The 26,767-nt window shown below is 36.0% G+C and overlaps 1 protein-coding gene across 2 annotated transcripts in view; it reads right to left on the bottom strand.

Moving 5' to 3' along the window:
- LOC149781736 (dnaJ homolog subfamily C member 11-like) overlaps positions 1 to 26,767 on the bottom strand; it is a 117,214-nt gene that overhangs the window by 10,389 nt on the left and 80,058 nt on the right. The window contains exons 12-17 of one of the 2 annotated variants that reach the window (XM_089935848.1): positions 21,806 to 21,961; positions 18,401 to 18,470; positions 17,767 to 17,873; positions 13,759 to 13,852; positions 9,622 to 9,751; positions 610 to 634 (exon numbers count right to left, since the gene is read on the bottom strand). In XM_089935848.1, the coding sequence (XP_089791974.1) occupies positions 610 to 634; positions 9,622 to 9,751; positions 13,759 to 13,852; positions 17,767 to 17,873; positions 18,401 to 18,470; positions 21,806 to 21,961 (582 nt within the window). The remainder of the gene's footprint in view (positions 1 to 609; positions 635 to 9,621; positions 9,752 to 13,758; positions 13,853 to 17,766; positions 17,874 to 18,400; positions 18,471 to 21,805; positions 21,962 to 26,767) is intronic. The other variant, XM_089935847.1, reaches the window with a different exon arrangement.

Here is a 26,767-nt window from a genome sequence, read left to right as displayed (position 1 = left end):
ACTATAGCAAAATAATAGTTAATCATTTACATACTATGATGGACCCCTTTAGTAATGAACAGTCTTATCAATGTATTTGTTATTACCCCTGTTTTTAAAGGTTTGCAAGCAAGGCATGAACAAGGTCAACTGATAGCTGGAGAATGCAGAGACAGAACAACAAAGTTATGCATATATGAAATATACATGTACAGTGTAATTTCTTGATAGTATATAATTGTATGTACAGTGTAATTTCTTGACAGTCTATAAATGTACAATGTAATTTCTTGACAGTGTATAAATGTATGTACAGTGTAATTTCTTGATAGTGTATAACTATGTATGGTGTAATTTCTTGATCGTGTATAACTATATAAGGTGTAATTTCTTGATCCACGTGGCTCTTCATCATTATATATTACTGCCTTTGTATTTCAAACAATCATGTAACGCGAATCTTGAGAGTTACATAAATAACCATGGCATCTTGAAATCCATGATATTCATCCAAAATTCTTTGACAAGCTGATTTTTAAGAGTTGGTAAATTCACTACATTTAAGTCTACCAGAAAGTTGGTCAGGTTGTTTGATTGGTCAGCATAATGATAATGAAGAAGCCTACTCACCCACTGCCTGTACCTTGGTTAGGACCTGAAAGGTGGCTTACAATTATTACAATAATGTTAGTAATATTAAATTATAATATTTATATCCTATTTGTCAAAAAGGAAATTTTTTACTAAATTATCTTTAACCAATATTCCAAAAAAATCATATTAATTTTCAGAAATAACCTCTTATATTGCCAAATCCAGAAATTTGTTAAATAACAAAAAAAAATATTTCAGAATAAACAAAAACGAAGTAACTCATAAAGATTAACTCCCTTCTCCACTCCACCCCACACCTGATGACCAGACCTTAACCTTTGAAAATTTGAGCAAAATCTATGACATGATGCTTGTATTTCTTGGGAAGTGTAGGAAGGAATGAGTAAATTGGAGAATAAGTCAGAAGAATCCATCATGCAGTCAGTATTGTCTCTTCCATGATGAACTACTCTGGTGACCTAGTGGTTCGACCATATGCCTTGGATATGGGAGGTCATGGGTTCAAACCCTGGCAGAGTCATATCAAAGACACATAAAAATGGTACTAACAGCTGCCTCATAGGGTACTCAGCATTAAGGGGTTATTACTAGGTCAGCCTGGTTTCAGGATAAATGTGTAGGATATCATGTTACATGTCTGCCGCATAATGCCCCAGTCCAAAACATTACCATAAACTGTCACACTGCAGACATCATAGAAATATGACTAAAAAATTGTTAAAGCTACGTTAAGATCCAAATCTCTCTCACTCACTCACGCTCTCTTCCATGATATCTGAATCATGGAAGAGAACAAATGCTTATGAAAAGTGCTAGCTTTCTTTTTCCTCAAATAGGAAGAGAATTTAGCAGATTGGTGGATGGAGACTGAGAGTGGTGTTACTATGTTAACTTAACACAAGTTGGTGAAATGTGTCACCCCTCCATAATGCCTTCTCTACACAAGAATGGAATACTGACAACCTTGGCTGATAGAGCAGCATGAGGGATGCCATTATATTCCTGAGTCCATCCTTTACTAGGTCAAGCAGATCCTTGACCAGGTTCCCCCACATTTTAAAACAAAATGTTTCATGTCTACTCTTGGATGAAAGATTTTGTCAAGGTTCACCTATTGCCCTAGCTGAACACAATCAAAAAAACACTGGCTTCAAAAATGTGTGCAAAACCAAAAGCTGTGTTTATTTTGCGACTCTCCTACATCTGAATTACAGATAGTAACATTTACCAAACTTCAGAATGTATCTGAATCAGTAGAAACATGTATAAAAACTTACAATCATATAAATTTGCATGTAACAGATTTAAATTCACATGATCACAATGTCAACATTACTGAACTGGATATATTAGTAAGAAGAAAAGTTTCAAAAAAGGATAACATTTTGAAAAAGAAGCACTTAAAATATATAAAAGAAGGACTGAATGGTATTTTTATTTTATTAAATCTACTTAAGTCTGGCTGGTGCTATAGTATCTAGTTCCAATGTAATCCAACAAAGGAATTATAACAAATACTGTGTCTAGTATGTGCAGAGGATGGGATTCTGCAATGAAAACTGACCATTGCAGGTAGATTTCTACACAATTAGCATGGTCCAATAGTAAAATTCACCACAAAGGTGAGTTGTGGGTGAAAGTTGTGGTCCGAATGTAAAATTCACCACAAAGGTGAGTTGTGGGTAAGAGTTGTGGTCTGAATATAAAATTCACCGCAAAGGTGAGTTGTGGTCCAATAGTAAAATTCACCACAAAGGCAAGTTGTGGGTGAGAGTTGTGGTCCGAATATAAAATTCACCACAAAGGTGAGTTGTGGGTGAGAGTTGTGGTCCAAATGTAAAATTCACCACAAAGGCGATTTGTTGGTGAGAGTTGTGGTCCGAATGTAAAATTCACAACAAAGGCAAGTTGTGGGTGAGAGTTGTGGTCCAAATATAAATTCACCAAAGGTGAGTTGTGGGTGAGAGTTGTGGTCCGAATGTAAAAGTCACTACAATGGTGAGTTGTGGGTGAGAGTTGTGGTCCAAATATAAATTCACCAAAGGTGAGTTGTGGGTGAGAGTTGTGGTCCGAATGTAAAATTCACCACAACGGTGAGTTGTGGGTGAGAGTTTTGGTGAATGTAACTATTGATGACATTAACAATGTGTTCTCCTGTGAGAGCTATCAAATAATAAAGATTTATCACAATACATTCACTTTACATATCCAAAGGGAAATTGGGAAAGATTAGCTTTATTATTTTTTCTTGAACCTATCATGATCATATCATAATAAAGTTGGAGTATGCGCATTTGATTATAGAGTCCCATTTTATGGAATTCTTAGATTTGTGTGATTACTTGTGTAATTATTGGAATTCTACACAATGGAAATATCCTTAGCCTGAAATAATTAGCCAATTACTAGGAGCAAATGTCACAGAGTCAAGTGTTAGTGAGTTTCCAATATGCCATGGTTCACTAGTAGTGAATTCAGGCCAAAACCGAATGAATGTCCCTGAAGTAAGATAGTCCATATTAAAATCTAGTGGTGTACATTGGTGGTGTGTCTGCAGTGGCAGTATTTATGATAGGAAACTGGTAAATTACATTATGGAATCAATAAGAAGGGACTCGGCACATACCGTTTATGTTGCCATGGTGGCAAATGTGGTGCAGTTATATTGGCGAAATGTGCCTGGAAAGCACACATTGACTGGCCTAAGGTGGCGGAGTTAAAATAGTTCCCAGTGTTAGGGGATACTCGTATAGTTTCTATGGCGTGAACGGCTGGCTGTAAGAAACTTGATGAAGAGAAACCACGCAGATGTGCGGTTGATAGATATTTGGCAGGTTGTTTTATTTGTGGTCTTGCATTAATTAGAGTAAAAAAGTTTATGTATAAAATGGACACGTTGGGCTTTCTAATTTACAACTGAAGTTGTTTAGAAGTCTTTGGAAATTCGAAGTAAACTTATGACTTCTAGCGAGAATCGTGCCAGGGTTTGACAACCGTTCGGTCAAGTAAAGACCCCTGGCCTGTAACAAGAAAATTTCTAGTGGTCTGCAATGAAATATGTGAATAGTTATGTGATTGGGTTAAAAGTGATACGTTTTTATTATGTATAGAACAGACTATTCCTTTGCAATTTGGAAAGAAAGACATGTCCTATAAAATAAAAAATTATTAATGATACAGCGCTTTTAAAATCTGCATGTTGGTTTCGCAAAATTTAGTCTGCGAATGTAAATATATTTATTTGCTCTAAGAAATATGTCTAATTTGAGTGCTTATGTTCAGTCAAGACTGAATATTTTATCTTGGATGTAAAATACAACGATGATATGGAGAAGAAAGTGAAATTGGTTAAGGGCACACAGGTCCAAAACAAGGTCGGAGTGAGAAGCATCGTGTTATATAGTGGACACGTGCAAAATAGAATTGGGCAAAATAACTGACTTTTCCCCAGAGAACTAAGTTGGAATGATCTAACAATATCAGAATTATTGGCCTTGAAACTCTAGGCATGCTAGATTGATGAATTTGGCTGCGTTATGTTTTTTTAATTAACTGAGATGAACCGCTAATAATGAATGTGTGTTTGACAACAACCCTCGCTATATTGTGTTAAGTTCATAAGCTGTATACTGAATTTATTGAAATTCCATAACAGATTCATCAATAAGAAAAACAATAACAATAACAACAACAACAACAATTAACTCTACGTCTGTTTTAAATAGCAATTGGTAGTTGGCAAGTTTCTTACAAAGTATATAGCAACAGGCTAATAGGGAATACTGAAGGGGAATTATTATAAATTATTATAATGGCTACAGGCAGAGGTAAGCCTACCTCTTAAATTGATACGCCTTACCAAAGTCTGTTCATTGGCGACTCATCACCATTGTCGCCTATTAATGCAAGGCAGAGAAAACTTGTGGATGTAGACAGCAACACCCAGTTCCTTGTGACCTTGATTCCATGTGAGGCCAATAAATCTGATAGCAATGCATGTGCATTTGGTGGCAGGTCTGATGATCTGAGGTTCGAAACTATAAAGGAGGGTACGCCTGAGAACGTGAGGTCTGACAGTTACAATCAAACATGTCCAGTATCCAAGAGAACAATTAGTTCGCCAACTGACAGTCTGCTCGAGACTATAGATGCCCTCATTACAGAGAAGTTTGATGGACAACCATGGACAATTTGTGAAGAGAAAGATCGGTTGATAGCTGCAGTGAGATAAACAATAGAGGTGACACTGGAAAAACATGGTCTAGTTCTTCTCTGTCTCTAACTGGAACTAAGGCAACAGTTAAAACAGACACAAGGGTTCTCAAACTTTTCTCGACTATATGACACATTCTGAACACTGCGCAATAATTAATGACTGGAGTGAAACTGAAAAAGGATTGTGTTTAGCTGTGTGTTTAAGGAAAGATGCTCTCCAAGTCTTAACAGATCTCCACATCCAGCCCGGTCAAGTTGATTTCGAGAAGTTGAAAGCTTCCTTGGAAGCTCGCATTGCACCTCGTAACCAAGATGAGTACTACAAGGCAAAGCTCCAAAGCTGTTTCAGGAGAAGGGTGAAAACACTCCCTAAATTAGGTCAAATGATACAAAGGCTGGTTTTGTTGGCATATCCCAGTTGCCCACCTGATATTAACAATAGGCTTGCAAAAGATCATTTCTTAGTAGTGGTACAAGACAAAAACCTGAAGCTCGAAGTTTGGCGTCATCACCAGTTTGCAAGAAGCCATCAGAGTTGGGGTCTAATGGGAGGATTTCCTGCATGCAGGTGTAAAGCAGAAGCCAGTAAGGTCTGCTAGTAGAGATTATGAAGAGTCTACAGACAAGTGCAAGATGAGTACATAAAAAACTGTAATCGAACAGCCTGAAGCAAATTTGGTAGAAAAATTAGTGGAACAAAATAAGAAGTTGAATGAAGAACAGCAGGAAACATTAGATTGTTGGCACCAGTACGAATGTAAGCAACATGAGTCAAGGTGATAACGGGTCCGGTGTTTGAATTGTACCAAGCCTTTAAACAAATACAATGAACATTGGAGAAAAAGAGAATAATGAAAGGGTGACTCTAAGAAGATATGTACCAAAAATTCCATCGCCTGTACGTTAACTAAACGAACCACCGGGACTGTACACACAATGTCTTGTTAATGGGGTGGAACTGGCTTTGCTAGCAGGGTAGGTTCACTGCCACATTGAACAGGGTGTAGAGATAAAAAAAACTTCTTCAATGAAATAAACGTCTATGCAGATAATGTGTCCAATATATGAACAATACATTCAATGTCTTTGGCAGAAAAAAGCAGACTAATATGTGTCGTTACCTAGATGAATGAAGTGCAGAGAAAGGACATGATCTCATGTCTCCACACTGACTATCCACCCTAAACTGTAAATGAGGTAGAGAAATTTGCTTACATCACGAATACTGTACTGTGAATGAGGATGTCCTGAAGTGGGATATGGTGCAGTGAAACTTCTGACTTACTACACCACTGACATGTCTGACTTACTACACCACTGAAACTTCTGACTTACTACACTACTGAAACTTCTGACTTACTACACTACTGAAACTTCTGACTTACTACACTACTGAAACTTCTGACTTACTACACAACTGAAACTTCTGACTTACTACACCACTGAAACTTCTGACTTACTACACAACTGAAACTTCTTACTTACTACACTACTGAAACTTATGACTTACTAAACAACTGAAACTACTGACTTACTACACAACTGAAACTTATGACTTACTATACTACTGAAACTTATGACTTACTACACTATTGAAACTAGTGACTTACTACACCACTGAAACTTCTGACTTACTACACTACTGAAACTTATGACTTACTACACAACTGAAACTAGTGACTTACTACACAACTGAAACTTTTGACTTACTACACCACTGAAATATCTGACTTACTATTCCACTGAAAGTTCTGACTTACTACACAACTGAAACTTCTGACTTACTACACCACTGAAACTTCTGACTTACTACACAACTGAAACTTCTGACTTACTACACTACTGAAACTTATGACTTACTACACAACTGAAACTTCTGACTTACTACACCACTGAAATATCTGACTTACTATTCCATTGAAAGTTCTAACTTACTACACAACTGAAACTTTTGACTTAGTATTTCACTGAAACTTCTGACCAACTACACCAATGAAACTTCTGACTTACTATTCCTCTGAAATAATGTTCAAAAATAAAAAATTAAGATAAACTGCAATGGATTCTAAGAAGCAGTGTTAAAACTTTAAACTGGCAAACATCTGGTATATAGGTGGCCACCTAGTCGGGGCAGAAGTAGCAGAGGTATTTTCTAATCTTAACTGGAATTGCAATGCATTTGATGATGAAAACGCTTCAAATAGTACGCATTCACATCATCATGTCTGCAAAAGAAAACTGAAAGACAGTGACAAGGTCTACAAGACAGATGAAACAAACTCAGGCAGTTGAACCTAAAATCAAGGACTAACAGCTAATGCCATTGTGAGTATTTATGTAACAGCATTTAAACACTAAATAAAGATGGTGATACATGTATTATAGTGAGGTTACAAAGTATAAAACATGCTGAACATAAAGTGTTGCAAAACTTAAACATGACATCTCTCTCAATTTCTGGTCCTGACCATGGCCAAAAACACATGCAAACTTGAGCTTATTGGAGCTGAATAAAAAACTGTCCTGGGTGTTGGTTAAGTGGCTTAATCCAGCCCTGGATATGAAATGTGAATGATTTATACTCCAACACAAATCACATATAATATAAATAGATGCAGACAGTGAGATGTTTACATAAAGTTACAGACAAAGCAGCAATCATATTATTTCTTAGAAATATTTACTGGCCATTTACATGTATGGTGCATACATAATGGTAGACACTAATGTCCAAACCGAGTTTAGGAAGCACTGATTCAGACTGATATCAGCACTTTTAGCATGCATCTTTAGGAAGCACCCATCCAGACTGATGCATACATGTGATTCTATGAAATGCATACATGTAATTCTACCAACAGTAGGCAAATATACCATTTTAAAGGCTCTCTAATGCACATACCGTTGTATAGTTGAAATATACTGCTTTTCAAAATTATAAGAATGTTTAAATTTGCTTAAAAATAAAGCCCCAACACTATTTTTTCACATTATATTAAAACATTTGAAAACCCAGCCACATCCAATCTGCTGGGGACCAGAAATGTTCTATCAGGACAACAACCAGTGCAGTGATGCATGGTAGAGCAACAGGATTTCAACAGTTAAAGAACAGCTGACATGTGAACAGTAATCTGTTAAAGAACAGCTGACACGTGGACAGCAATCTGTTAAAGAACAGCTGACATGTGGACAGCAATATGTTAAAGAACAGCTGCAATCTGTTAAAGAACAGCTGACATGTGAAGAGAAAGCTCTGTTGAAAGATTACAATATTGATGGAATTTTAGGAGTTTGAGGTCAAAATATTGGATGGTTTTTTTGATGTGCTGTCTTCTAAGAATCTGATGAAAATCAGCTGATGTTTGATGAAGGGTAGATAAAATGCAGAAACCAAGCACACAAAATTGATATTTGGCAGACATTATTTCAGTTTTTTTAATACATCTTAAATCCAAGTCTGGAATTTCCTCCTCAGGTTGAACACAGCTTGGAGGAGTATTAGAGAGCAGTCAGCAACCTAATATGTCCAGCAAAAGGAAAACTGAAGTCAGAACGTCTTTGCAAGCTGAGCAAAGTTGTCCAGTCATTGCAACATTCTAATGCAAACACATGGAGAATATTCCCCATTTCCTCGTAAATACCAAGTGATTCATGGGGCAAAACTGGACCAGGGAACTATTGACAGACTGTCAAGTGTGATGCTTAAAGGCCACAGTGAATGTCATCAGTGGTCACCAAACAATAATCTTGTGATTAAAATATCTTTGCAGTGGACTATAAGATAAGCAACTCTTCCTTTTTCATTCGATGACAATAAACAGACTCCTAGAAATCAACTGTAACATTTTCCATCAAATCCAAATCAAATTCATCTTCAAAACTTGCTGCTTTTTTTATAGCATGAAGAGAACACACATTAAGGTAAAAAACATTGTTGTTGTTGTTGTTGTTGTGGGGTTTAACGCCATTTTTCAGCACGATAGGCTATACATGGCGGCCAGTATTAATGGTGGAGGAAGAACCCGGAAAACCCCGGAAAGAACCACCGACCCACGAGAAGCTACTGGCAAGCTTTCTCACATGCCCACATTGGCTGAATCTTAGACTCGAACCGCCGCAGACAGAGGTGAGATGGCAGTGATCCGTAACGAAGAGCGCTTTAGACCACTCGGCCACTGGTAAAAAACATGCACCTGCTTTTATTTTAAATCCCTGTGGAATGTAGAATTTATGCTGGAAAAAATCTGCTGCTTAAGAAACCAATCTACTTAACAAAATGTGTAAATCTACTGATTTAAGATCCTGGCTGTCATGGGTACGCTAATGTCAGCACTTTTAGCATGCATGTTTAGGAAACACTCAAACTGACTGATGTCAGCACTTTTATCATCCATGTTTAAGAAACACCCAAACAGGCTGATGTCAGCACTTTGAACATGCATGTAATGATCTATTCATACATTTCTTTTAACATGGATAAAAGTTTAGAAAATTTTTTATCCTTAACCAAATTTTGCTCAGATTTTATGTTATTTTTGTGGTAAAACACAAGAAAAATTGAATAACACAGGTAATGTGCTTATTTACATATCTTCAATCTTAAATTTGATCTCCTGTTACAGCAAATGCACAGGTAGTGTTAAGTAGTCACCTTTCAAAGGTCAATAGTTTCCTTCGAGTTCTCAAACCCCTACAAGTCCAAGATTACGATTAACCAACCTCTGAAATGACCAGTCTATGAAAACGTAATTGAAATTGTTAAAATCTGTAATGTAACAGTGATGAAAAATAAATAGAGTTTCAACTTACTCTGTTGAGGTAATCGTATTGGCTCCTCATCTCTTAGAGTTACAACATGAATCTTATTGTGGAATTTGTATTTTATATACAGCTGTTTTTCGTCCCCTAGGGTGGGATCATAAAAACCTGGAAGGTTGCTCTGGAACAAAAAAAAAACATATTGGTAGGTTAAGTGACCAAAGCATCTTTTAAAAATGAATCTGATATGAAACAAGATGGCTACTCATTAGCACATATCCCCTCAATAACGAACAAATTTATAGAAGCTTCCAGTATATATACTGGTTAGAGGACTGATACTGAGGTAATGGGAGTTGACAGCCTTGCAAAGAGATATACTATGACAGGTGATCCTAGGTGGTCTAGACAGGATTATATTACAAACACTGAACGCAGTGGTGCTATCTGGTACATCAAAAAAAATGCCCTTACTGGTAGTATCTGGTACACTAAAAGCATTGCCCTTACTGGTGGTATCTAGTACATTAAAAGCATTGACCTTACTTGTGATATCTGGTACATTAGAAACATTGACCTTACTTGTGGTATCTAGTACATTAAAAGCATTGACCATACTTGTGGTATCTAGTACATTAAAAGCATTGACCTTACTGGTGGTATCTAGTACAATGAAATCATTGATCTTACTGGTAATATCTGGTACATTAAAAGCATTGCCCTTACTTGTGGTATCTAGTACATTAAAAGCATTGACCTTACTTGTGGTATCTGGTACATTAAAAAGCACTGACCTTACTGGTGGTATCTGGTACATTAAAAGCATTGCCCTTACTTGTGGCATCTAGTACATTAAAAGCATTGACCTTACTTGTGGTATCTGGTACATTAAAAAGCACTGACCTTACTGGTGGTATCTGGTACATCAAAAGCATTGACCTTACTTGTGATATCTGGTATATTAAAAGCATTGACCTTACTTGTGATATCTAGTACATTAAAAGCGTTGACCGTACTTGTGGTATCTAGTACATTAAAAGCATTGACCTTACTTGTGGTATCTAGTACATTAAAAGCATTGACCTTACTTGTGGTATCTGGTACATTAAAAGCATTGACCTTACTTGTGATATCTGGTATATTAAAAGCATTGACCTTACTTGTGGTATCTGGTATATTAAAAAGCACTGACCTTACTGGTGGTATCTGGTACATCAAAAGCATTGACCTTACTTGTGATATCTAGTACATTAAAAAGCACTGACCTTACTGGTGGTATCTGGTACATCAAAAGCATTGACCTTACTTGTGATATCTGGTATATTAAAAGCATTGACCTTACTTGTGGTATCTAGTACATTAAAAGCGTTGACCGTACTTGTGGTATCTAGTACAATAAAAGCATTGACCTTACTTGTCGTATCTAGTACATTAAAAGCATTGACCTTACTTGTGGTATCTAGTACATTAAAAGAATTGACCTTACTTGTGGTATCTAGTACATTAAAAGCATTGACCTTACTTGTGGTATCTAGTACATTAAAAGCATTGACCTTACTTGTGGTATCTAGTACATTAAAAGCACAGACCTTACTTGTGGTATCTAGTACATTAAAAGCACAGACCTTACTTGTGGTATCTAGTACATTAAAAGCATTGACCTTACTTGTGGTATCCAGTACATTACAAGCATTGACCTTACTGGTGGTATCCAGTACATTAAAAGCATTGACTGTACTTGTGGTATCCAGTACATTAAAAGCATTGACCTTACTTGTGATATCTGGTATATTAAAAGCATTGACCTTACTTGTGGTATCTAGTACATTAAAAGCGTTGACCGTACTTATGGTATCTAGTACAATAAAAGCATTGACCTTACTTGTCGTATCTAGTACATTAAAAGCATTGACCTTACTTGTGGTATCTAGTACATTAAAAGAATTGACCTTACTTGTGATATCTAGTACATTAAAAGCATTGACCTTACTTGTGATATCTGGTATATTAAAAGCATTGACCTTACTTGTGGTATCTAGTACATTAAAAGCGTTGACCTTACTTGTGGTATCTAGTACATTAAAAGAATTGACCTTACTTGTGGTATCTAGTACATTAAAAGCATTGACCTTACTTGTGGTATCTAGTACATTAAAAGCATTGACCTTACTGGTGGTATCTAGTACATTAAAAGCACAGACCTTACTTGTGGTATCTAGTACATTAAAAGCATTGACCTTACTTGTGGTATCTAGTACATTAAAAGCATTGACCTTACTTGTGGTATCTGGTACATTAAAAGCATTGACCTTACTTGTGGTATCTAGTACATTAAAAGCATTGACCTTACTGGTGGTATCTAGTACATTAAAAGAACAGACCTTACTTGTGGTATCTAGTACATTAAAAGCACAGACCTTACTTGTGGTATCTAGTACATTAAAAGCATTGACCTTACTTGTGGTATCCAGTACATTAAAAGCATTGACCTTACTGGTGGTATCTAGTACATTAAAAGCATTGACCTTACTGGTGGTATCTAGTACATTAAAAGCACAGACCTTACTTGTGGTATCTAGTACATTAAAAGCACAGACCTTACTTGTGGTATCTAGTACATTAAAAGCATTGACCTTACTTGTGGTATCCAGTACATTACAAGCATTGACCTTACTGGTGGTATCCAGTACATTAAAAGCATTGACTGTACTTGTGGTATCCAGTACATTAAAAGCATTGACCTTACTTGTGGTATCTAGTACATTAAAAGCATTGACCTTACTTGTGGTATCTAGTACATTAAAAGCATTGACCTTACTTGTGGTATCTAGTACATTAAAAGCATTGACCTTACTTGTGGTATCTAGTACAGTAAAAGCATTGACCTTACTGGTGGTATCCAGTACATTAAAAGCATTGACCTTACTTGTGGTATCTAGTACATTAAAAGCATTGATCTTACTGGTAGTATCTGGTACATTAAAGGCAGTGACTTTAGTGTTGGTATCTGGCAAATTAAAAGCACTGACCTTAGTGTTTGTATCTGGCATAACTAAAATACTGTTGCCGTAATGGCTGAATCTGGTAATAATAATCTGACCAGTAGTGGTATCTGCTACAACAACAGTAGACTCATTATTATAGTATAAACTGGTACAATTATAATTACTCTAATTTTAATAGTAATATCTTGTACAACATCACTATTCTTCACTTTATTAGTAGCAGTATCTGGTAAAAAAAATATACTTTCATTTAGTAGTCATATCTGGTACAATGATAATACTCTCACTTTAAGGCTGTTCCATTAAAACATACATAGGACCCAGGTAAAGCACTTTTAAACTGATGCACTCACCAATAGATGCAATGTATAAATTTCTTATCATTTAATATGAACTCTGTGAAAACAATTTAACTGGTATATATTTTTTTTAAAACTGCCTTCCCTGTGTACCATGTAAATTTAAATGGAACAGCACTTAGCAGTAGTGTCTGGTACAATAATGATACTCATTTTAGTAGCATCAGGTACAAACAGTACACTCATTTTAGTAGTAGTATCTGGTACAACAATAGTACTCTCATTTTAGTAGTAGTATCTGGTACAATAATAGTACTCTCATTTTAGTAGTAGTATCTGGTACAATAATAGTACTCTCATTTTAGTAGTAGTATCTGGTAAAATAATAGTACTCTCATTTTAGTACTAGTATCTGGTACAATAATAGTACACTCATTTTAGTACTAGTATATGGTACAATAATATCACTCGTTTTAGTAGTAGCATCTGGTACAATAACAGTACTCTCATTTTAGTAGTAGTATCTGGTACAATAATAGTACACTAATTTTAATACTAGTATCTGGAGCAATAATAGTACACTCATTTTAGTAGTAGTATCTGGTACAATAATAGTACTCTTGTTTTAGTAGCAGTATCTGGTACATTAATATCACACTCATTTTAGTAGTAGTATCTGGTACAATAATAGTATTCTCATTTTAGTAGTAGTGCTTGGTACAATAATAGTACACTCATTTTAGTACTAGTATCTGGTACAATTATAATATTCACTTTATTAGTAGTATCTGGTAAAATAATAATACTCTCGTTTTATTAGTAGTATCTGGAACACTTATAATGCTCACTTTACTAGAGGTATTTGGTACAATTATAATACTCACTTTAGTAGTAGTATCTGGTACAATAAGCTTGGAGTCTTTAACTAAGGCCTGAATAGGGATTGTCACATCTATGCAATCTTGTTGGGCCATTTCACTAGAGGAAGAAGGAAAAAACAGACATTAGTATATGCAGAATAATGAAATACAGAAATATTTTGACAATTATTACTCAATATTTTTTAGAGACAATAAACATCTGTATATTATTCAAAGAAAAATACAACTTCTTTTCATCATGTAAAATATGCCATGTAAGGACTAATGCTCTGTTACAGTTATATCAACAGAATATTCAAATTAATTTTTTGTGACCTAAGTCTACAAACTCCTATTGAATAAAAAAAAAGTCTTTTTAAAATATTATTTTAGATTCATAACAAACTGCTATTATTTACTTGCATGTACATGTGCACAATGATGTCCCCTAATGACAGAAACAGAACTGCCTCAATGGCAGGTTCAATACCTCAAATGACAACAGTTATAATGTCTGTGTAATATAGCTCAGTTGGCAATAACAATGCCCATGTATTACAAATGTCTGTGTAATATAGCTAAACTGTCAATGTTTGTTTAAGATAGCTCATTTAGCAATAATAATGTCTGTGTAATATAGCTAAACTGTCAATAATGTCTGTTTAAGATTGTGCAATTAGCAATAATAATATCTGTGTAAGATAATTCAGCTGGCAATAATGATGTCTACAAGTTAGCTCAATTGGCAATAACAATGTCTGTGTAAGATAGCTCAGCTGGAGAGAATTAGGTCCATGGATGATAGTTCAATTGCTGATAACAATGTCTGTGTACAACTGCTTGATTAGCAATAATATTGTCCATGTAAGATAGCTCAGTTGGAGATAATAATGTCAGTACATAAACAGCTGAATTGGAGATAATTAGGTCTGTGTAGGATAATTCAATTGGAGATATGTCTATCTAAGACAGCTTAACTGGAGAAAATGTCTGTACAAGACAGTACAATTGAAGCTAATGTCTGTGTAAGATAGCTCAATTGTTAATAATAATAATGTTCAATAGCTCAGTTGGAAATAATAGCTGTTTAAGAGCACTCAGTTGGAAATGATTAGGTCTGTGTAAGATATCACAATTTGATATAATAATGTCTGTGTACGACAGCTCAAGTGGAGATGATTGGATCTGTGTAAGATATCACAATTTGATATAATAATGTCTGTAAGACAGCTCACTTGGAGATGATTGGATCTGTGTTAAGATATCACAATTTGATATAATAATGTTTGTCTAAGACAGCTCAAGTGGAGATAATTATGCCTGTGTAAGATATCACAATTTGATATAATAATGTCTGTAAGACAGCTCAATTGGAGATGACTGGATCTGTGTAAGATATCACAATTTGATATAATAATGTCTGTGCAAGACAGCTCAAGTGGAGATAATTATGCCTGTGTAAGATATGACAATTTGATATAATAATGTCTGTAAGACAGCTCAACTGGAGATGATTGGATCTGTGTAAGATATGACAATTTGATATAATAATGTCTGTGTAAGACAGCTCAAGTGGAGATAATTAGGTCTGTGTAAGATATCACAAATTTGATATAATAATGCCCGTGTAAGACAGTTCAAGTGGAGATAATTAGGTCTGTGTAAGATATCACAATTTGATATAATAATGCCTGTGTAAGACAGCTCAAGTGGAGATAATTAGGTCTGTGTAAGATATCACAATTTGATATAATAATGTCTATCTAAGACAGCTCAAGTGGAGATAATTAGGTCTGTGTAAGATATCATAATTTGATATAATACTGTCTGTCTGTGTACGATGGTTAAACTAGAGATAATGTTTGTACAAGACTGTACAATTGAAGATAATGTCCATGCAAGACAGCTCAGTTGAAGATGCCTGTATAAGACAGCTCAGCTGGAGATGCCTGTATAAGACAGCTCAGTCGGAGATGCCTGTATAAGACAGCTCAGTTGGAGATGCCTGTGTAAGACAGCTCAGTTGAAGATGCCTGTGTAAGACAGCTCAGTTGGAGATGCCTGTATAAGATAGCTCAGTTGGAGATGCCTGTATTGAGACAGCTCAGTTGGAGATGCCTGTATAAGACAGCTCAGTTGGAGATGCCTGTATAAGACAGCTCAGTTGGAGATGCCTGTATAAGACAGCTCAGTTGGAGATAATTATGCTGGTGTAAGAACTTGATTGGAGACAATAAAGTCTGTGTAAGATAGTCCAATTGAAAACAAAATTATGTTGTAGATAATTATGTGCAAGATAGCTTAATTGAAGGTAATTATGTCTGGAGTAGCCAAATATCGTTCAAAATTTGTCATTGAAAATTAGGGTATTGCATTCAGATCTTAACTGCCTGTCACATCCTTGAATCTATGTAAAGCCTCCTCATATATCCGACAACTCTTATTTACAGTCTATTAACGAATCAAGAGAGCCCACACAAGTTTAATGTATAAGGATCTTCAACTTTCAAACAAGATTTCAATTTTGTATTTTCCTGAGTATTAATCTTGTTTTGTGAGACCACTCAGGTGGCCTACGTGGTTGGAACATCAACCTTAGATACAGGAGGTCACAGGTTCAAAACCCGGCGAAGTCATACCAAAGACTTTTAAAAATGATACCAGCAGCTGTCTCATTTGGTGTTCAGCGTTAATTAGTTAGTGTTAGGACTGGTTGGAATGGTGTCAGGATAATGTGACTTGGTAAGGGACATGATACCACAGGTCTGTGGCATGATTCCCCCAGTGCTAGACATCACAGTAATATGGCTACAATTGTTAATGCTACATTACAAATCCAAATCACACACACACACACACACACACACACACACAAACTAGTTTTGCGAAAAATATTCTCTTAGTACATAATTGATGGATTTGAGGGTCCTATTGTTTCTTTTGAAGGACCATTCTTCACTGGTTCTTTTTACTTGATGGTTTGCAACAACTAAGAAATATACAAAAACTGGTACCCCAAGAAGAATAGTGAATTTGTATTACTGTAAACAAAATATTCTTTTCCTCATTAAGTGCCATATGTTGCCATATGTTTTTATATGTGAAACAAGTAACATAAAAATCTCCACTCTTACCGAGGTCACACATATCACAGAATTTCATTATCTTTTGAAGTAGCCAGCTCAAAATTAAAGATACAAGTCTAAATCAATGCAACAATATAATAAAAATGTTAAGTGTCGTAAAAGTAGAAGGTATTTGAGCTAGATACTAGCAGCTAATTAAAGACTGTTTTACTCCTTTCATTAACAGCCATCCTGTGCCATAAAACACCAAAAACGAAACTTCAAAAGGGAAAGACACTCTACTGTATGTTTACTCCAGCAACTGTCTTAGCATGATACAACTTATGTGTGTACCTATGCCACAAGACACCAAGAAAAAAAATAATTCAAACTTTACAGTTAAGTTAGATCTGAAAGTTACACTGCAGGTACACAAAATGATGTGAAGCAAGGGGTTGTTGTTTCTGATACTGTATTGATACTGGAGATTACATTACCAACGCAAGAGTTTTGTATTACGACTTCACATTTCTGAGGTCAACCATTAAGACCACTCAGTTATAGATACCTACAGTTCAAACAACAACCAAAAATTGGCACTGTAAACTTGGATGCAGATGCTGCACAGGGTTGAGCAGTTCACACGTCTCATGGAAACAGTTTCTAGCAGAGTAATGCAAAAAGCTCAATTTGTTACTATTTCCAACAGAGCATGGGAAAAGCTTATGTTCACATCATTTTGTGCTGTACCCATGTCAAGTCTACTCTTGTGTATCTCAAAACAAATTGATTACAATAATGACATGATATATACATCTTTCAATTATCTCAAACTGATGACAATATTCTGGATTAGAATTTGAATCAACTCCTTGAAAAAATTGTTCCAATCAAAACATTGAACCAATATGATAAACAGAACTCATACAAAAGATATTATGCAGAAAGAAAAAACACTAGACCCTACCCTTCCATGCCTACAAGTTTTCCATACAAAGCTTTAACAATAACAAGTCCCATCTTCTTTTCCTCTACTTCTATGCTCCTCTCTACTGTCTCTTTCATTAGTTCAACCTGAAAAAAGAGACCATAAAGCTGTTAAACTGATAATCCATATACACTGGGTATGCTTTTGTCAAAGTGCAGAATATCCAAGTACAGTGAATATGCTTTTGTCAAAGTGCAGATTTCATCCAAGAACAGTGAATATGTTTTTGTCAAAGTGCAGATTTCATCCAAGAAAGTGAATATGCTTTTGTCAAAGTGCAGAATATCCAAGTACAGTGAGTATGTTTTTGTCAAAGTGCAGATTTCATCCAAGTACAGTGAGTATGCTTTTGTCAATGTGCAGATTTCATCCAAGTACAGTGAGTATGCTTTTGTCAAGGTGCAGATTTCATCCAAGTACACTGAATTTGCATTTGCTATAAAAACTGATTTCTGCAATTTTGCTACTCATCAACCCATTTATCTAATAATGTCACATCTAAATACCAGTCTGTATACAAAGACTTTTAATTGATATCTAAACCCATCTATTTACTTTATTTTTTATCTCTCTATCCACCAATATTTGTTACTTTATTTACTGCTTTACTTACCGCTGCCTCTGCTTCTCTCTTCCTCTGAGCCACTTTGTCTGCATGCTCTTGCCTCTTCTTTTCTGTCTCTCTGCAAAATAAGCAAAAAACTAGAAATGTGTCCACAAACATGGATGCCCCTCAACAATTTATGCAATTTTTCAGGTCAAAAGGGGTCTTAACTCTAAACTTGTCACAAAATGTTGACAATGATATTTAACTTAGGTCTTCTGTAAGGCTTCTTTATGTGAGGCAGCCTTATATCAAATTTGGTATCAAACCAAAATTATTGAGTAGCTATACTGAAATCTGTAAAGATGGACTGGACATGGTAACACTAAATAACCTCTCTGTTGTCTACTTTGTAACAGTTCATTTCTGTTGTTGTTGTTGTTGTTCTAGGGTTTAACGCCATTTTTCAGCACAAGATAGGCTATACATGGCGGCCAGTATAACTGGTGGAGGAAGAACCCTGGAAAACCCAGGGAAAAAACCATGGACCCACGAGAAGCTACTGGCAGGCTTTCCCACGTACCCACGCTAGCCGAGCTTTGGACTCGAACCCACGCAGACAGAAGTGAGATGGCAGTGATCCGGAACGGTGAGTGCTTTAGACCACTCGGCCACTCTGTAATGTTTTCTTAAATTCATGGATGTCTATTGGATGCATGCTGTTTGATTTTTCTTTGAGAGAGAAGACCTTTCCTTGGGCCATGAAATTAGTCGTTTTGAGACAATAGACCTTACCTTGGGTCTTAAAATTAGTGATTTTGAGACAATAGACCTTACTATGGGTCTTAAAATTAGTGATTTTGAGACAATAGACCTTACCTTGGGTCTTAAAATTAGTGATTTTGAAGAGCAAAGGCTCCTTGAGTAGGATTTTATTCCATACATGTAATCATGAAAAAGTAAAGCATACTTATTTATATCGTAGGAATGGTACCATTAGGAGAAGCATGGAAGTGTAATTCCTTTTTGAGTAACATCAAAATGCATCTGTTATCTGCTGTCAGGAATGTCAAGATCTGACATGATAAATGGCATCACAATGCATGCTTAATTCTCACTCACATTCATGCAAGTACAGAAAGATCATTTTCTTTGCTAAAAAAATGTCAACAAGACTCTTGGGGGGAATTATAAACAACATATCCTCCTTCATTCTCTACTAGGTGCAGAGATGAATACTATTAAAACTTGCATCATCTTCCAACCCTTGATTGAATTATGGAGAGTAGCAAAGCTTTCATCTACATGTTAATACTGTACTGTCCTATCAATGGTGACACTCAATAGTAACTCATAACTGAATCATAAATGATGGAAAGTGGACAATACATGATTTGGATTTTATTTAATGATGGATTTTAAAGACAGAATTTTTTGAAGTGTATTAAATACTTCAAATAAAACATGTTTTCTTCTTCTTCTATTTAAAACTGAATTTCTCATCAATTTCTTCAGGCCTGTAGGACTAGTAGGTAACTTATTTTCGATGGGACAATTGTGTTTACTTGGATCCTGCACAATGATCCCCTTTTTGGACACAAAAACAACTTATAAGTCTCAAAAACCTCGCATCACTGCCTGGAAGGTTGGCAAGTATACTACCAAATGCATAAGATTTGGGAGACAACAGTACTCCGACTGTATGCTGGCCAGCCATAATACATGTACCATGTATATACCCTTATCTATCAAATCAAACTCCATGTATACAAAACCCAGCTCTATCCCTTCATATATGTGGAAGATCTGGGTCTATGGAGATGGTTAGATTTAATCAGTAGAACAAACAACACAAGCCCCAATCTGCCACCACATTATGCTATGGCTGATCAGGGTCTGTGTTGTTTGCAGTTGGACTTGACTTTCATAAGCAAGTATAAATGGTATGATGAGTTCAAGAATTTAATAAATTTGGTAATTTATTCTCCATTCGAAATGAATTGCATGTCTGCAATTAGATTGGGTATTTTGTGAACACATGACACTGGACTAAGACTTAGTCATCAAGACAATAATCATGCCTATTATGTCATCTAACCAGGACAAATGAACCCTTTACCATCTCATGTAACCAAGACAAATGAACCCTTTACCATCTCATGTAACCAAGACAAATGAACCCTTTACCATCTCATGTAACCAAGACAAATGAACCCTTTACCATCTCATGTAACCAAGACAAATTAACCCTTTACCATCTCAAGTAACCAAGATGAATTAACCCTTTACCATCGCATGTAACCAGGACAAATTAACCCTTTACCATCTCATGTAACCAAGATGAATTAACCCTTTACCATTGCATGTAACCAGGACAAATTAACCCTTTACCATCTCATGTAACCAAGATGAATTAACCCTTTACCATTGCTTGTAACCAGGACAAATTAACCCTTTACCATCTCATGTAACTAAGATGAATTAACCCTTTACCGTCTCATGTAACCAAGACAAATTAACCCTTTCCCATCTCATGTAGCCAAAACAAATTAACCCGTAACCATCTCATGTAACCAAAACAAAATAATCCTTTACCATCGCATGTAACTGAATTAACCCTTTACCATCGCATGTAACCAGGACAAATTAACCCTTTACCATTTCATGTAACTAAGATGAATGAACCCTTTACCATCTCATGTAGCCAAAACAAATTAACCCTTTACCATCTCATGTAACCAAAACAAAATAATCCTTTACCATCGCATGTAACCAAGACAAATTACCCCTTTACCATCTCATGTAACTATGACAAATTAACCCTATACCAGGTCATGTAACCAAGACAAATTAACCCTTTACCATGTCATGTAACTAAGACAAATTAACCCTTGAATAATACACTATTTGTAATAAGCTAAATTGTTGTATTCATAGTTGTTGTGATCATGCTGTGTATTACTGTATAACCTTCATAAAGACCAAACATTTTCACGCCGTACAAAAATTATTTGCAACAGCAAAGTTGCTGCTTCCAGAACAATAAAACATATGTTCCACAATCTACAAGCGCAGTCCAAAATAAAGTTTCATCTGTGTTGGTGAACAAAACTGAAAAAAATTGTATTCCAAATGATTTAATGGCATAACAATCAAAATGTCATTTACATATAGATACAAATAATGCCTGCCAAATTTTATTTTTCTACCACAAGAACAGTTTTATTAATTGTGCAAAAGAGAATTTAAATAAAAAAGTCAAGGTAAAAAAAGTTCAAAAATGGAAAAATAATGTTAATAGCATGGAAATATAATTAGTTATACAAATGTGTCAGCCCAATGTTTTGTTTATCAATATTAAGTGGTCTTTGTAAAGACGCATGGATGTGTAACGTATAGATAGAACCAAATAAAGATGCCAACTATGCTATAGTAGCTGTGTGTACATAAACAGATTAAATCAAAGAAACTCACTTCTTAGTTTGCTCCTGTAGAAATGGGTTGATTATAATTTTCTTGATAACAAAATAAGCGAATATTGGTATGAAAGTCCCATAAAATATGGCACTAGGTAGAACCTGCTCCGACAGCATAATTGGAAAATTAAATGTCTGTTGCCCTCTGTTAAGTCTGAAAAAGAATTTCAGAAATAATTAAAGAAACACAATTTTGCAACTCTTTCAAATTCTAATTTTTGACAGATTAAACATAAGAAGTCTTAAGTAGTTAATTCCATGATCATCTATCTGAAATATGGACAATATAATGATGTCATGATTTATCACATAATATTTACAATAATGAAACAGCAAAACCAATGTGTTAGAACAAGACTAACTATTCTGTATTTATGGTCTGAAAGAATTCAATGCTGGTTTTGCTGTCATGATTATCTGTTCACCAGCATAACCAGTAAAACTAAATCTGTATCAGGAAACAACCATTAACATGATTGCTGAGATTGTCAAATTCAAGAATATTATAAATTAAAGTCAGTCTTAAAGAGTCAAGTAAGCAGGTACATCCTTTGAGGACTTCACCAGTCTAAAACTATCTGACAATAACCATAATATTCTATTTTTATTAAAATAGTATTTCAATAAATTTACGTTGAAGTTGGTAGTATGATTTGCAGATGACTGCCAGGACAGAAACTTCGTACAATTCTGCCAGCATAGAAACGTTGTAAAATTCTTTAATATGTGGGCAAGAGACTAGAATAATTTGCAAGGAATTGTGGGTAAAACTGGTATTGTATTTATATTTTACTAGATAACCCCTTATCCATAATGCATTGCAAAAAATTACCCAACCTGACTTGTAAAGATGGTTACAATTTGCACTTGAATTTCTGTTGCATGGACCGCGGTCTGGTACAAATCATACTTCTAACTAAAACTATTGTTCTTGATGTTTCGGATTTAACACTATTTTTCAGTGCCATGTATTTTATACATGGCAGCCAGAACAACTGGTGGAGGAAGAACGCTGGTAAGAACCACTAAGCCAAGGGAAGCTAGTGGCAAGCTTTCTCATGTTCCTTCACTGGCCAAGCCCAAGATCCAAACTCATGCAGACAGAGGTGAGATGGCAATGATTGGTAAAGGTGAGAGCGTTAAAACACTTGGGGCACCAAATGAAATTGAAATTCATTTACCTTTTCAAAATAGCTGAGCTCTTGTGTTGCCAAAGTCCGTCATCATTTTTAATTGGGTGAAGTAAATTTAATTCAGAAAATTGTAAAGATTTACCTACTAAACCTATAGGAGACTTTAATCTAGAAATAATAAGAGTACATAAGCATATATACGTGCAATACACTTATGCTGTCTAATTAACAGCCTGTCAAATATGCATCTGAACTATTAATGCCAACAGTAAGCTGAGATATTCAGCATCAAACTTTTGAAAATAATCCTGCAATGATGGTAACAATGTAAAACTTTATCATCTGATGACATTATTGGCAGTTTTATTGGTTCTGTTCAATATATGATGATGTTAATTAAGCTACTTAAACCCTTAAATCCTAACACTAACCTCTTAATGCTGAGCGCCTAGCGAGACAGCTGTTAGTACCATTTGTGTAAGTCTATGGTATGACTCAGCCAGGGTTCAAACCCACGACCTCCCGCTTTCGAGGTGGACGCTCTAACCACTAGGCCACCGGAGCGGTCCTCAACATTTTGATTAACTTACTCAAATGACGAGTCAAAGCAGTAAATGCCTGTACCTGTAACATAGTTTACTCTATTCAGGCTATACAACAATCACTTATTAAAGCAATCATTGTCCATACCTGTAACGTTGTTTAGTCCATTCTGGTTGGATGAAGTGACTCGAAGTTTTCATATTTGCTAAGTTTAAATTTAATCTGAGCATAATTGGAATTGATATTAATGGTATACACCTTAGAAGTATCTGAGTAACCTAATTAGATTTAAAGTTGCATATTGAATTAGAGTTATATTGGCACTGTAAAAAGTGGCAGGTTCCTGCAGAAGGTTGCACAAATCGGACAGCCTCATAAACTGGTTTCTAATATATCTCCATAAACCGATTTCATTATTTATTACATATTTTATCATCAATTATGTAATTTTTAAGAACTTTTAGAAACTGAACTTTATAGCAACAATGACACAGTAGTCCAATGAATCAGTGTCACATAGAATGACTTAATAGACTAATGAATCAGTGAACTAACTGGATGACTTTGTAGACTAATGAATCAGTTAACTGATGGGATGAATTTGTAGACCAATGAAACTGTTGCAGATGAGATGATCTAGCAGACCAACAAATCAGTGACAGATGGATGACTTTGTAGTCCAATGAATCAGTGATAGGTGGGATGACTTAGTAGGCAAATGAAATCAGTGGCAGATGGGATGACTTTGTAGTCCAATGAATCAGTGACAGATGGGATGACTTTGTAGTCCAATGAATCATTGACAGATGGGATGACTTTGTAGCCCATTGAATCAGTGACAGATAATATGACTTTGTAGCCCAATAAATCAGTGATAGATGGGATGAATTGGCAGTCCAATGAGTCAATGTTAGATGGGATGACTCAGTAGGCCAATAAATCAGTGACAAATGGGATGACTTTGCATTCCAATGAATCAGTGACAGATGAGATGACTTAGGAGATCAACGAGTCAGTGACAGGTGTAATGACCAAGTAGATAAATGAATCTGACAGATGGGATGTTATTGTAGACCAATGAATCAGTGACAGAAGGAATGAATTGGTGTACCAATGAATCACTGACAGATGGAATGATGTTGTAGTTCAATGAATCAGAGACAAATGGAATGATGTTGTAGTCCAATGAATCAGAGACAAATGGTATGACCTAGTAGACCAATGAATCAGTGAACTGATGAAAAGACTTAGCAGACCAATGAATCATTAACAGATGGAATGATTTTATAGTCTAATGAATCTGTGATAGAAGGGATGACTTAGTAGACCAATTAATATGTGGTGTCAGTGACATGTAGGTGGGTCTGAAGTATACAATGACCCAGTTTATGACTGCAGACACATACTGAGCTTCTGACTAAAGGTGAGAGTCCTGAACTGGTACATTGTGTCACTGGAGGCGAACCACTTGAATTTCCAGAAGACAACAAGATTTAAGCTGATGACAAATCTCCCCCCACCAACTGCACTGAGGACAAACCTTAGATTCTCCTGTCTGAACTTGTGTGCCTGAATAATTATTTGAGAGAGCCTAGGTTTATCACCAGCTGTCATTTTCCTTTGGAACCAAGAGATGTCTGGAGCACAATCTCAATAAGTATAACTCATATGACACTTTTATGACAGTCTGTTTCCTGCTCCAGGACATCTGGCTTATGTAGATCTCTTGGAGTTGTCTGCCAAAGGAAACCCTTTATAGCAGAGGTGGGTCAAGAAATGTGAAATGAAGACGCTCAGAGGTGTCTTTAGAGGTGAGAGGTGACTTACACACAGGTCCTTGTGGTATATCCCATTCTGTGGTGAAGTGCATCTTTGCCAGCCAAGGTTCCGATAACCCTATACCTTGGTGGCTCAAACAGCTATAATGGTGCTTTGTCCTAGCGACATCTATTGGATTTCATGTATTGCCTCCCTTAGTATGTAATGCCAACTAACCAATAGCATGGTGCATTGTACATCGGCCAAAAATGGTGGTGGCAATTGACCTAAAACACTTCAAAAGCATGACTATGTACAAGAGTGAAGCCATTACCAGTGTATTTGAATGAAAGGTATTTGTCCAACCAAGGCCTGGCACTGGAAAATTGCTCATTTATCAGTCCATTCAAATTGTGTGTTCCCCTTGTTTTGATCATACAGAAACAGTGTTCAAATCTGAACAACTTAATTTTGATTGGATGCAGTGGCTTGCTGCCTTATTCAATGAAATTCACAGACCCAAAGCACAGAAATATCTGCTTGATATGCCAAGGTGTAGGATATCAGAACCTTGGCTGGCGAAGAAGTGGTGAAGTGCAGAAATCTTCCAGCCAATAGGAGGCCATTTTTCTGCTGACGATAGGCCACATGTGGTAGCTAGAGTATTTTGATGGAAGAATCCAAGATCCCCAGAAGAACCACAGCCCATGGAAATCTAGTGGAAAGTTTTCTCACATACTCTCATTGGTCGAGGCAAGATTAAAAATCACATGGAGAGAGGTGAGATGCTGTTAAGTGCTCTGGAAAGGTAAGTGCCAGAGACCACCTGGACTCAGGATGGTAAAAAAGAATTGCAAAAGCATGGCATCATTTTCTGCATACCATGTAAACTCATCTTTCAGTCGCATCATACAGCAAACAAAGATCCTAATCTGCTGTAGCATAATGTGCCTGTTCTAATTACTCCCAACAAACTGCACAGACCTAGATATGCTTGCACATTATGCGATGGCAGATACGAGTCTGTGCAGTTTGCAGTAGGACTCATAAGTAAGTACATACAGTGCTGATATCGGACCTATCTTCCTTTGCTTTGTTGTTGCTTGCTCTGGAAACAGTGTTATAGCCAAAGAGTAAAGTTTGGATGAGCATGTAATTAGGGGTTATTACTATTTTTCTGGTCTCTGGGTCTGTGGGGTTTTCCTTTGGGTTTGCCTTCTTGGTGGCCCGTTTCTTGATTTCCCCTGCATTGTCATGGAATAGAAAACTGTAAGACAAAGATTGAGATTTAAAGGCTGCCTTGTGTTTGACTTCTGCACAGGAAAGTATTTTTCTCTATTAAGCAGTTGTGTTCAGCCCATGTGCATTCTTGACTCCTAGGCATGTCTACCAGCTGAGGTCTAAATGGTGGGATCTAGGCTATGGTCAGCTTGCTTAAAGACAGCCATGGAGATAACATCAAGTAGGAAGCCAATAATGATACACTGCAAATTACTTGTTGCATGTTTTGGAAGGGTTCCCAGTCC

Source organism: Sinohyriopsis cumingii, chromosome 15, assembly GCF_028554795.1.
Source record: "Sinohyriopsis cumingii isolate HCF-2022 chromosome 15, ASM2855479v2, whole genome shotgun sequence".
In the NCBI taxonomy this organism is placed as follows: domain Eukaryota; kingdom Metazoa; phylum Mollusca; class Bivalvia; order Unionida; family Unionidae; genus Sinohyriopsis; species Sinohyriopsis cumingii.
The sequence above is the reverse complement of the archived record's forward strand: the minus strand, read 5'-3'. Positions and strand labels throughout refer to the sequence as shown.